The following is a 13,845-nucleotide window of genomic DNA, read 5'->3' as shown; positions in this document are numbered from 1 at the left end:
TTCAGCGTTTGTGGGTGCGTGATCGCGTTTCAATACGTCCCCAGAGCTTTTCGCACGAGCAACATTTACCACGGGGCGTGCAGTATGAAGTGTGAATTCCCATTTGGGACATAAACATCGAGGCATGGGGTTTGCCATGAGTTCATGAGAAGCAGTAATTCATTACTACCCTTCGGTAGCCGCACGCTTAGGCGCAAAAACAACAGAACACCATATGTGTGTGACTCGTGCTGGGTGCCTGCGAACTGGTACCACTACACATTTTATTAGAAATCAAACGTGGTATATAAATACAATGCAGAAAATATTCTTAACTTAAAAATTATAATACCTGAACATATTACTTAAGTGCAAGTGCAATTACACAATTCAAAAATATCAATAATCTTATGGAAATACAACCTCAAAATCACACGCCCGGTACGTAACCCGGATAAAACCCTATAGGCAAAAAACCCGGGAACGTATTCCTCGATCAAATGCGTTGATTATATAGCCTTGAGGATTAAGGCCATATATACCATGAAGTTTGGTTACACAGCTATCGGATGAGGTTCAAAACGATACGCTACAAAGTTTACCTATTGGGCTACACAACAAGAAAATGAAGAAAAAAAAAATCTACCGTTGTTTTTATGGATTAAGAAGCCTTAGTTTCTTTTCCATAATTCACTTATAGCTTGAAATGTACAAACGATCTCTAGAATATTTTAGTTTCTTTTAAAGCTTCAATATTTTAATGACATACTCTGCCAAAATTAGAGACAACGGAGGCCGTCATGAGGGAAAAAAAGCTCCGTCAAAAAAAGGTTGACTGCGACGCAAGTTAATGCCCACGATTCACCTTAAATCTAGTCTTGAACGCGTGCTTGGTCATTCCTAAATAGGACTTGGTTTCTCCTGACTCGACACGTGCAAAAAGCACACGTATTGCTAAGCCTCGATCAAACGGATTTAAGAGTTTATGAGAAGACTTCCACTCTTTCTAGCTCTCACAGGGTTGCGATCAAACGGTCTTTGAGAGTTGGTGAGAATGATCACTTTATTTTATTGTTTTCAAAGTAATTATTTGACTTCAGGATTCATCACTGAGCCTTGAATTGCACGTTTAATTCCAATTTTTCTGAAAACTGCTGGTCGAAATACCTCATTAACTCTTATTCACACGATCAGATGGCGACAACTGTCATGTCGAATTTGAACATGAAACGGACATAGAAGTTGGGACTCTCATCGACTTTGATCAACCCTGATCTCCGTTTACATTTAGGCTCTCTTTCCAGCCGTGGTGGTTTCGGTGCGCCCGCGGTCCCGTGGGATGGGAGATGATCGCGGGCGGACTGACAGCACCACGTGGGATGAGAGAGGAGAGCGAGAGTACCGAAACCACCACGAAACCAGCCGTAAGTGGAGAATCAGCGCGCGACGTAAAACCACGGCTGGAAACCGAGTCTATAGTATTGATAACAAAATGCATACTTAGCATTGTTGTGCAGAAATCTTCCAACACCTAGCTACGCGATTCCTAACAATGTCGCTGCTTTTTGGTCGGGTCTTACATAAAGTAATCCAGTCTCCTTAACAGCTGACTTATTATTGACAAAAAAAGAATTACAATTTTTCTTATGCCCAGCTTTTTGATTTTTAGTTAGCTTTTTTTGGTACAACTGTGTAAGTCAAAACAACATTGGAACCTCAAGTTTACCTTTGTAAATCCTTTTTAAATCAACATTATTAACTGCAAGTTAGCTTTAAAATAACGGCTAAAATTCACACGATTTTAAATCCTACATTGCTGTCTTTCCTTAACTTATAGCGGTTTTCCATAATACCGGGTTTTTTCACGAATCCAGTCCATTGCGGCCAATACATCAGAAAATACTTGTGGTCGCGCTTGTGGACAAGCCCAGCCCCAGCTCGAAAGCCCCATAAGAAACCAGCGACCCCCCCTCTCGCACACCAATGGCCCGCCGCTATCTCCACTACACACAGCTTTCGCTACACCCTCAGTACCCGCACAGCGCATGCGCGGGGTAATTTTCCGACTTGCCGTCAAATAAGTAGCAAGACATTGAGAATGGTTAACCAGTGGTAGCCCAACTTCCTGTAGGTAATTTGGGGATGGGCTGCCCCTATATTTTGTGCTGCCCCACCCTGTAACGTAACATAATGTGCCAGCTGGAAAGTCACTGTCCGGTAGACAGACTGGCTGAACATATTGCGTGAAATTCAGTGGTCGTGTAAGCTTGAGCAAGGCATAGTCATAGTCTAAAGTGTTGTAGCTATAGTTCGCATGGGATATAATTCGCTCTACCGGTATCACTTGCTCAGTACCGTCCACATTGAACAAACGCCATTCTCCTGAAACAATAAGATAGCATATATAGCATATTATGTACAACGCCCACCAACTGAACATACACCAAACTCATTGCTCTGGTAGCAATTTTACAAGACCAGAAACATACTGCCGTTCTCCACAAATCTGCATGAATTCACCTTTTCGGCGCTGATAAGTCACGTGCGTTTAACGGGGTCAAAGTCCGACAAATCGAAAACAACCGCGAAAGTGAAGAAGCTTTTGCTTTCGTACAAACAAAATGGTGACAACAAAGCATTGTCTCGTGGCACCGGTAGAAATGATTCTAGATTCCCGCAGTTATGAAGAAGAAATGGCAATAGGGCAATGGCGGTGCAAACATGGAGACTCATTCAAGTGTGACAAGTAAGTATATTTGCAGCTTGTATTTTGTCGGCGAAAATGGCACCACAGAAAATGATTCTGATCCTATACCTGCAGATTTCAGTCAAGGAAGGGTAAGTGTACCTACGCACGTGACTTATCAGCGCCGAAAGGGTAAATTGTGCGCGCGCCTCCTTAAATGAAGGTAAAATAATCTTTAGTAGGTGCATGGCTTTGATGTGGATTTTCTAGTGTCGGATTTTAAGCTTTTAAAACAGTTAAATTTGAAAATTTATGTTAAGATCACTTGAAATGTTGATGTGTCGATACATTGGGTTATTTAGAGGGTGACTTCTTTTTATACGTGGTAAAATCACTACAAGGGCGTGGTCGAAAAAAGTAAATACGACGGTAGAAATCATTTCATGTTTCACGCATGATTTTTTATTTATTTTCTTTGTCTCAAGCAGTATGTCCTGAGGCGCCTTCTATGCCTTCGACTCGACAAAGTTGTATCTGCGCTCTCGGAATTCAGCATTCCAGCTACATGGAGGGTTATTAGCTTCCCATGTTTATTTAGTTGACTTTAAATCTTACCCATTGTTAGTTTGATGTTACTGGCCCGTTCATCCTGCACACAGTGCGCAGCAGTGAGGACCCACCAAGGACTGATCACGTTTCCACCGCAGATATGTGGCAAAGAACTGGAATTCAGCTTCATGGAGACTTGCCATGGCCATTCCCCATGCTCCGCATTAGCCCCACCCATAATCATAGGCATGGCCAAAGGACGCACGCGGTGTCCCTTTATTCCGCATACAGCTGAAGAAAATGATAAAGAATTTTAACCAATACGTTTTGTATGATGGACGGCAACAGAAAGTAAAGGGTTTTCTTAGGCAGCACTAGAAGCATGTAAGCTATCCAACGTCGAACTTCTGTTTGCCTATTATTGGATAGTCATGTATAAGCAAGTTGCAATAATCGAACTACCTTACATCAAGTCAAGCCTGTCTGTGTTTCTTAACAAATCAACGTTCTTACCCATGGAGAGTACTAGCGTTTTCGTTGGACCATCACCAAGGCTGTTGAACGGAGTACAGTTGAAGTAAAGATAGTCGGACCCATTTCTGACTATAAGTGTGCCGTTGCCGACACTGAGTAATGTGCCGTTCCTATAAATTCTGTACTGAGGTTCTGGTAGCGCTTGGGCAGAACATTTAAGGGTCGCCACAGTATCTTTGCTGTTGAAGTTGTATGAGGCCTCAAAACGCGTAGATATTGGTTTGTCTATAAATAAGACGGGAAATATGTTATTCGTTCCATTAAAGGTAAATACCGGGAAGGAAATTAAAATCAGCATTGGGGTTATAGGGATATCAGTCACTGATCTGTAACTAATGAATAATACGTGTTTTACACCTCTTGCAAACCAGTAGTTCGTTTTGGGTAAAAGATAAATAAACAGACGGTAAAAGGTCTGGTAAGCTGTAAAATCTTTGGGTAGGTGCCTGTTAAAACTTACAAGGTTTTCATGAGAATTCAGCCATTTATGCGTTACCTTTGGAACAATGCGAGCTACGGCACGGAGCAACCTTATTTTGCATAGGTGTAAATTAAAGGTAATAAATTGGCAAATCCATTTTTTTTAAATATTTTTGGTTAAAGTATGAAACATTCAAAGGGTTTATACAAAGACATTTTGATACAGTTCTGCAGCATCAAATAGCTTGTATATGAGAGAACATGTTTTTTCTACTTTCTGAATTAGCTGTGATTTTAACAGCGGAATTGCTTTAGTTGAATTACATTTAGTGCTTTGGTTGGACAACACATCGCCGAGAGATGAAGTTTTTGGTTAAAAGCGGGTACCATGGCACCTGGGGAGAAGGGGGACATAAAAGGGGAATAATGGTTGTGATACGGGTAGAGGTAGGTGGCAGGGTTGAGGGCGGGAAGGTAATTGTGGGGATAATGCTACGGTAAGTGGAGTTGGACTATAAGGAGTGTACGGGATAGTGATGTGTTGTTCTTACTATGGCGTATAGGGTGAATGGGAAGATTAAGGAGGAGGTAGTGGTTAGGGAGGTATAGAACGGAAAACAAAAAGGCTGATAAGGGGTAAGGTATACATGCTGGGGGAGGAAGAAGTGAGTTAAAATATAATAAAAACAAAAAAAAGTTCATACACATGCACATAAATGTATAATAAATTAGCACATAAATGTATAATAAATTAAGGTAAATATGGAATAGAATATTCATAGAGCTCTTTGAAAGGTTAAGCAGCCTCAAGTGTGTTCTAGTACAGGGTTTATCATCAGGAGGTAAGACCAAGTACTAGTCGAATGCGACGGGGAGAATGGAAACTGGGAGCCGAGGTATGCTAGGGGAAGAGAAAAGATGGAGATACCTAGTAAGGAAAAAGTTCCCATTTGAGACGTGTTTCAAAGTGAATGAGTGGCTAGCCAATTTACCTTACCCCAGTTTCTGTTCTGGCCAATAAACCAGCTTCCGGGATTTTGAATGACCGAAGCCAGAAAGCGATTATGCTTTGGGAATCGTCGGCGTGAATTCGCAGAATATTAAAAATTGCAGTAATGGATAAATCTATTGGCCAAATATGCCTTTGTAAATTGATGCTTTCTCGCACTTAGGATTTTATTTGGACGACAAAATGGTGGCTGCCAGAGGCCTACTTTTAAGGATCCGGCAATGCAATGCATCATTGGAGATTACCCATATTACCTTACTTTATATTAAAGGTCTTTAATTTGTACTTACAGTGAACTGTGAGGTATGCACTCGCTCTATCTGGAAGACCTACTCCGTTCTCAGCCTCACACTCGTACTTCCCACCCTGTTGCTGAGTGACATTCTTGAGAGTCAGGACTGGGCCTGAGCCTATTTGCTTTCCGTGATTGGGTAGATTTTTCCACGTGATTTTTGTATTTAAAGGCCAGGATCCAACCAATGTAGAAGTTGCGTTACATGTAAAAGAAACATCGCCTTCTTCGTTGATTGTTTTGTTGATTGGGGGGTTAAATATAGTGACATCACCTGGACCAAAAAAACATTATTGTTTATGGCATTAAATGTCAGAAATGGGGAAATCATATGAAATGATTCACTATATAGCAGGTACTGTACTAGTGTCAAGCTAAAGACTATCTAAGGTATAAATTAACAGTGTATTGAACGCCTCTGTGAAACAGAGTAGTTGCGCTGACGTCTCGAGCGTTAGCCCTTGGTCGGAGCAAAGAAACTGAATCGGATGGGGGTGGTATTTATAGTATAGTAAGCGAACAATAGGTAGTAGGTCGGAACGCTAGAAACGTTAGCGCAACTACTCACAGAAGCGTTCAGCTTACTTTTTCAACCTTGAGTAAATTTATAGCTTCCCTAACCATACCCAGGCAGGCCATCTAGTTTTTCAACAGCATGTATGTAGTCTTTCTAGTTACACCTATTTCAAAAAAGGTTGTACTCTAGAATCCATGTGTCGTAACCCGCGGTGGTTCATGGGTAGCGTATAAACGGCTGAATCCTTGTATCTGAAAGCTATGTGAGTTTTCATAAGAACATAAACATAAATTTCGCAGCTTTTGAAACCTAAATTTGTATTTTATTTACGCTTATTTACTTATTTCCTTGGTACCCATTTAGCACTAGTGTTACGATACAGAGATTCTCCGAGTGCAACCTTATTTGAAAAATGTGTATCTATACCCACCTAATACAGTCAAGACCGTAGTGACGTTAACCCCTTTACCAATCGCGTTGTACGGCACACACGTGTAATCACCGCCATGGACTCTCTTGACCTTCTCGATAACGTGCTCTCCGCGTGTGTTGTTAGCAACTTGTCGTCCTTTATGTAGAATCTCATACCAAAGCACAGCTGGTTCAGCTGTTGCTGAGCAATAGAGGGTGGCTCGTGCATTGCCAAGGGCAACAGGATTGGGCTTGCCGGTTGTCAAAGTTGTCCGGTATGGTTTGACTGCATTAATAAATGAAATGTTTTGTGATCGTCTTATTTTTATTTTTTATTTTTATAAAATTTCTGACTTCGGTTCTTAGTTTATGCGTATTGTTTTACTAAATCTAGATGATAATGATAATACTTTACTTGTTTCGCTTGTGTATATCGTTATATCGAGAATCGAACTTTTTTCTGGAATCCCAGTAGGAAATAATTATCTGGGCCCGAGAGTTTTAAAAGAGGATCGTGGAACACACGTGTTGGCTATGTACTGCCCGGGTATACCAAGCCACTATTTTCTCCGTCTCAGCTCTCAGTGGCTCGCTCGTGTTGCAACTGGCGAATTGTTAGAGTTTGTTTTAGAGCTCATTTTCATCTTTATAGGCAATATGGCTTTGAAGCCTACAGAGTCCGTGATGTAAGTGGGGAAATTTGCTGAAATGCTTTACTTCCCTAAAAGTACTCATAATGCGTGCGCATAGAGAGAAATTCCGTGTGGCCACTTTAGGCCATCCCAGGAAAAATTACTGTACTTCATGGTAATGAGGACAATGAGTCATTCACATGGGCCATAACTCGAAGAAGAGAAGTATCATAAATAAACCATCATCTTACATTTCATATCAATCACGCCTACTATCGATGTAACACTCCCTCTGTCGTTGGTAGCTGTGCAAGTGTAATTTCCTTTAGAATCTCGTGACATCCTGAGGGTAAGCTCAGGGCCATTAACAAAGTCTCGTCCAGGATCTTCACGCTTTCGCCAAGATATCATTGGACGCGGGTTGCCGGTGGCGTTGCAATACAATCTGAAATTTCTTGAGACATCCTCAACAAATGTGTCATTTTGCAGCGGTTGTTGGATTCTTGGGGAATCTAACAAAAGATGGACAACTTCATTAACTGTAGAGCATTTCGTTACTAGTGTTATTGTGATATTGTTTAATAAAATATGAAAAAGTGTGTAAAAAAACAACGTAAAATATTTGATTAATTCACCCAAGTTCAATAAATAGAAATGAACCAATTTTCCGGGGATTTTATGGGAAGCTTTAAAAAGCTTTAGAAATCAAATTAGGGTAACCTTTGACGTTTGAACGGGACGTGTTTTTTTTTTACTGCTCGTTTATTTTATTTTATTTTTTTCTAAATATTCTAGGGCTTTTTTAGTGGGGAAAGGCATCTCCTTTGTTCAATCATTATATGGTCGCGGTGCTCAGAATCTCAAGGAGAAGCCGGCCTCGAAGTTAAATTTATATAGTAATTAAGTGATCATTAGTTTGGTGTGTTTTATACTTACAGTATACGATACTGACTGTTAAAGAGACACTATTAGTGAACCCTCGGCCATTCTGTGCAACGCATGTGTAAACGCCTTCATCTGTTTTGAAGCTCCGTGCTATATTTATCACGTGACCGACGTGTATCACACGGCCATTCTTCGTCCATTTAAATTCAGGGATTGGGTTCCCTGTGCTCCTACATGTCAACAGGATTGGGTCGGTTTCGTTAATCATGAGGGATGCTGGGGTTGCTGTGGTGTTATGAGGACGAACTAAGAATAAAATAGAAACCCGAGAAAAATTTATTAGTTGAACATAAAAACAACCTTCTTTAGAAATCATCAGTCTTGCATAGCTGGCAAAGAGGGAGTTAGCAATTGATGTTAATTAATTAGATAAATGCACTCGCAACTATTGACTGAGGGGGAGGGGGGGAGGTTGGCTGAGAATCCATATAATTTGCCTATCATCTTGCTAAACAACAAATTGATCCCTTTTTTGGTGCTTTTGTCCTCAGATGATATTCGGATGACGTCACAGTGTCCATCTCGTTGCCCACATTTTTTAGTATGACATGCTATGAAACAATTTGTTTTATACAACAACAAAAGTAAATTTACAAAAATCGTTAAACGTGGGGGTGTATTGTAATCGCCAAATCTTCTCACAGGGCCGCATCAGGGGGTGGGGTACTGGGGGGCACGTGTCCCCCAGTATTAAAAAAATAAGATTATTGGGAAATTACCAGTAGGGGCGTGGCTGTGCCCCTAAAACATATTTTCTTGATGTTTCTGTATTGTGCCCCCCAATATTTCGCGTTTCATGTCTCAACAAGTATTCATAATCCGCTCGTTTGCGTTGTCCACATCTCACCGTAAGTCGTAAGTTTTCCATAGCCAGACAAGAAGCCGTAAATGTTGGAACACAAGCATTCGTACATTCCTTGATTCATCTCGGTGTACGAGGGAATGACCAGCTCACCAGACGAGCCAGACACACCACTGGACACGTGACTAACTTTACATCTGGCAGCGGGGTAAGCCTGGGACGAGCACGTGACCGTCACGCTCTCTCCGTGCACAGCTGTGTCCCGGCTGGTGGTATTGAAATGGACATTCACTTTAACTGGAGCATCTATGATTCGGAAACAAAGGGAAAGACTTATAAACAGTGAAAATCTATTTTCATTATCAACTATCCGAGAAACATTTCTTTATGGCTGCTACAAGATCTGGCGCGCGCTACAAAAATTTTTGCGGTGGCTGAACTAGGAAACATGTCGCACGCTAGGTGTCTCCTAGTTTAGCCTGGCCTTTACGTCTCCGTTTCCTGTACCATTTGCGCTTGAAAATGAAAAACCGGCTATACTATTTCTGACTCACATACATTTATTAATATCGTGCTGTTTCGGTCTTCTCCGTATATCGATGAAGCAACACAGACATATGTTCCTGCCATACTTGGTTCAGCGATCTGGGTGTATATCACACTGTCATTTGTTCGTGTAACATTGTCCAGCCGTTCGCCGTTCCTTGTCCAGTACACCTCTGATGAGCTGTTCTTGAGAATAACCTGGCATCTGAGGACAAACCGCTGACCTTCTCGTACTTTTGCCGAAGGCGAAATGTATGATATTTCTGGGGGTACTGATAGAGAAGAAATAAAACTTAAAAGCTCCTTTTTAGCTCTATAGAGAAATCATGTGCAGAAATGAAATGTGTATGCTTTCTGGTTTATAGTCTATGAATTACAGCTGGGAAAAAAAACCTCGCGCCTTTGCAGCAAAGATAGCCTACCTGTAGGCTTTGATAGTTTTTCCGGCACGAAAACCCCTAAAAACACGGAGTTCTCATACCACGGCTTTTCCTTTCCCCCCATCCCCCTCCATGTTGCATGTAGGGGTGTGCCGTCGAGGTCTCCAAAACCTGACCCTATCAGACACCAAAAACCTCGATTTTTATACCCTACCAGAGACCTACGGCCAAAATCACATACCCTACCGCAGACCTAAAGCTCAAAAGTATACCCTACCGCAGACCTTAAGTTAAAGATATATACCCTACCGCAGACCTTAAGCTAAAGATATATACCCTACCGCAGACCTTAAGCTAAAGATATATACCCTACGCCATACCCATACCTGGGGCATAGTGTATGCGCCATCATCACTTGCAACACATAACGACGAAAAAAAAACAAAAACTTCGAATGTGTAGTAAAGGGATACCATAATTGTTCTTACGACGCAAGCGTGGGGGGAGTTCAGTGTTTAAAGAAAAGTAGGTTCAAAAGGACGCACGTTTAGGGTTCACGGCGAAATAGCAACTCGGAATATTTCCTTTTCTGGAAACACTTTTTTTTTACATTCGAGGCATCAAAACATTGAAACAACCAATCACAGATCAAATTGTAAGATGACGTCATAACACTCGCTGACCTAAGTAAAAAAAACATGGCGGCCATAGAGAGACGAGAATAAGAGCATAAAACAGTATCTTTCTGCTTTTTGGTAGGGTTTAAGACATATCAAAACTTGAAAGACTTGTAGAAAAGCCTTTGGGCACAAAGATGTGGTAAAATTTATATTTCGAATGGCTATGTTCGGTGTGAAAGTCCGATTCGCTATAGTCAACAGATGACAGCGAGGATGGTGGTCATCACGATTGAATTACAGCTTGGAAGCATAATTATACAGGAATTCGAAGGCACACTTAACGGTGGACAAGCATGCATGGATTCTTGACCCTGGAGTTGACTACTCAGTACTGCAAATGGTTTTCGTTGCGTCCTCTGAAGCTCATAATGCATGCATAAATACATGCCTTACGGTGTGTTGTGTTTAGTCTCAATAAGTTATAATATGCAGCCCGTCCGATATTGTCGGTCGATCATGAACATTCAGTATTCAAATTGCCTTGTGCAGGCGCTGTTAAAAGCTGAATGGGGGCTAGAATTTTTCAAAGGTGGTTCAATTTATGAAAACTATTACAATAGCTTTGTGCTTAAAAAGAATTGGACCATTGGACCACAGAGTCACAGAGCCACACTTGGATCAGCCACTGCAGAAAATGACTTAACACATAACAGTATTTCATATTTGTTTTAATGATTTAATAGAGGTATAAGCTTAAATCATCTCATCTGTTAGACTAGGAAACATGTCGAGTGCGACATGTAGCAAGCGACAAGGCTCCTTCAATCTGTTTATATGCATCCAAATAGTGCACAAATAAAAATCGACCAGCGAAACCCAAGATGGCCGCCAAGGGCTGCGGTATGATTTTTTGGCAAAAGGCTGCACGAAACGTATCTAAGTTAAAAAATAAAATGCATTTACCGTGTCTATACTTTCCAACAATTTTGAAACTCTTATTCGATACTAACTTGCAGGCATTTTCTTGCACCAAAACTCGTTGATACGACGCTTTGATGGATGTACAACACATGTGACACGCCTTAGCCAATAGCGAGCCTCCGATCTCTCAGAGACCGGAGTGCTCCTTTCTTCCCCTCCCCCCGGTCTCCCGCCCCTTACCTTGAGCACCTGAACACTGTCTTACCTTGAGTACATGACGATCTAAGGTCGTCTATGGCTATATCGCTTGTGAAGTCGTTGCCCCTGATCCCTTGAAACTCAATCTGAGACAAAAAAAAATGTGTTTTTTTTTCTGCTGGTAATACCGGTGCAGCCACAAAGTTTTGATGCAACCCCGAATCCGCAACGCATGATAGAAGTAAACAATCGAGACTTTTGCATGACTTCTCGCTTCTTTCTCTTCTCTTTCGCCCCCTTGCCCCTCCGCCCGCCTTGCTCCTCCTAGTTCTCGCGCCTGTCACCTCCGCGGGGTACCCGAGGATGATTTTTTATTATTATTATTAAAATACCTAGCTTGGCATTTTGTCGAATGTCAGTGTCATATGTCTTTACTATGCTTTTTGGTGTTTGATATAAGCGATTGGCTCAAAACTAGTGTAGAACCGACCTAGACTATCTGTCTAGAGAACATTAAACCTAATCAATGTATGAGTAGGGAAAATACCTCTAGTCAAGGATACAAGCTAGCCTCAAAATAGACTTGATACCTAGCTTGGCATTTTGCCGAATGTCAGTGTCATAGGTCTTATACTGTATGCTTTTTAGTGTTGGATATATATTAAGCGATTGGCTCAAAACTAGGGTAGACCCGACCTAGACTATCTGCCTAGGGAATATCAAACCTAATCAATGTATGAGTAGGGAAAATACCTCTAGTCAAGGATACAAGCTAGCCTCAAAATAGACTTAATACCTAGCTTGGCATTTTGCCGAATGTCAGTGTCATAGGTCTTATACTGTATGCTTTTTAGTGTTGGATATATATTAAGCGATTGGCTCAAAACTAGGGTAGACCCGACCTAGACTATCTGTCTAGGGAATATCAAACCTAATCAATGTATGAGAAGGGGAAAATACCTCTAGTCAAGGATACAAGCTAGCCTCAAAATAGACTGCAATGCTTCAAGAACACTTACGTCATAATATCCAAACACAGAGTACAGGATCTCCTGAAAACGCCAGTAATTTCCTTGACTGCCCGAACGCTGCCATCTTGTCACCCCGTTGATCTTTACTCGAAGCGTACCCATGCCACTGCCATACATGTGATACCAGAAGGTAAGGCATTGATTAAGGGTTGTATTACTTCGAAGGGATGCTCGAAGTATCGCAGTATCGTTAGGATTCCTTGGTGAGGTTTCCGTATACATATAATAACCTGTGGAGGAAACCAAGATTACGTCAGTTGATTTTAAGCGAAATCAGGGGACGAACCTGATCCGGCTTGTTACAGTACAATGCGCGCTACGGATTTTAGACATTTGACGTCTACTTCTCGGATCCTTAGAAAATGAAGATCTCGTTTTCTCGGATTTCAAGAATGACCCTCTTAACTTCTCGGAATTTCTAGGGCTAACCATTCGTCATACCTTCTGATGGTTATGCTGCATCCTCTTAACTGCTTTCTAACTTCCCGAAATGACGTCATAAACACTCTTCAGCATTTTGATAAATCCCGAGAACGTTTGTTTAGCTGTTCACGCAAAAAACGTATATTCCTACCTGATCCGGTTGTATGGTCTCCACTGGGTCCAGTGCCATACGAGCCTGTGGTCCCCCTGTGTCGAGTCCAGTCAAAGTCATCTCCATAGACGTTCCTCCAAATACACGTGCTTCTTTCAAAGTCACACGCTGAGACATAGACGTTATTAGTGTGCTGATTTTTAGTAATGCGCGGAATACACACTATTTGGAAAACGGTGCATTGCTTAAGCTTTAAGGGCCTGGGACGGGTTCCTAGAAAGCCTGTTAACACTTACCCAGGGATGAATGCCCTTTATTCAATGAAATGTCAAGATAGCTGTATCTATCCTTTAGTTAGCGCTAACCTGCTTTCTAGGAACACGGTTCTGGTGATTAAATGGACTTAAAACGCTCCACTCCAATAGGTATGTTGATTGATCGGATGTCCTTCTTTGGAAACGTGAGGAACTCCTTATACCTAGTAAAATCCAACAAATCTAAAGCGTGGGGAGTGTATCACCGCTTAATGTAACAACTGCCGCTTAATGTAACACTAACGCTTAATGTAACAAAAAAAACGCCGCTTAATGTAACACAAACGCTTAATGTAACAAAAAACCGACGATTAACACTCACGCTTAATGTAACAACAAATCAACGCTTAATGTAATAAAACAGTTAACGCTTAATGTAACAAATTTTCAACCCTTAATGTAATAACGGACTTAACGCTTAATGTAAGAACACTCGACGCTTAATGTAATAACCATGAATTTGGATATAGAATTTGGATAGATTTCGAAAGAACAATTCGCAAGACAACCAAACTTAGGAAAGG

The 13,845-nt window shown here is 41.3% G+C and overlaps 1 protein-coding gene across 3 annotated transcripts in view; it reads right to left on the bottom strand.

Moving 5' to 3' along the window:
* Positions 1–215: 215 nt before the first annotated feature.
* The window catches only part of LOC5509856, a 31,949-nt gene continuing 18,319 nt past the window's right edge, over positions 216–13,845 (bottom strand). For 2 of the 3 annotated variants that reach the window (XM_048723137.1, XM_048723139.1), the window contains 12 exons: positions 13,047–13,175; positions 12,461–12,702; positions 11,509–11,587; positions 9,331–9,594; positions 8,822–9,082; positions 7,966–8,220; positions 7,281–7,541; positions 6,417–6,683; positions 5,468–5,743; positions 3,728–3,973; positions 3,281–3,505; positions 216–2,361 (listed from right to left, as the gene is read on the bottom strand). In XM_048723137.1, the coding sequence (XP_048579094.1) occupies positions 1,811–2,361; positions 3,281–3,505; positions 3,728–3,973; positions 5,468–5,743; positions 6,417–6,683; positions 7,281–7,541; positions 7,966–8,220; positions 8,822–9,082; positions 9,331–9,594; positions 11,509–11,587; positions 12,461–12,702; positions 13,047–13,175 (3,056 nt within the window). In that variant the 3' untranslated portion in view covers positions 216–1,810. The remainder of the gene's footprint in view (positions 2,362–3,280; positions 3,506–3,727; positions 3,974–5,467; positions 5,744–6,416; positions 6,684–7,280; positions 7,542–7,965; positions 8,221–8,821; positions 9,083–9,330; positions 9,595–11,508; positions 11,588–12,460; positions 12,703–13,046; positions 13,176–13,845) is intronic. The other variant, XM_048723138.1, reaches the window with a different exon arrangement.

This window comes from Nematostella vectensis, chromosome 15 (genome assembly GCF_932526225.1).
Source record: "Nematostella vectensis chromosome 15, jaNemVect1.1, whole genome shotgun sequence".
NCBI lineage: Eukaryota > Metazoa > Cnidaria > Anthozoa > Actiniaria > Edwardsiidae > Nematostella > Nematostella vectensis.
This window is presented reverse-complemented; position numbering and strand designations above follow the sequence as displayed.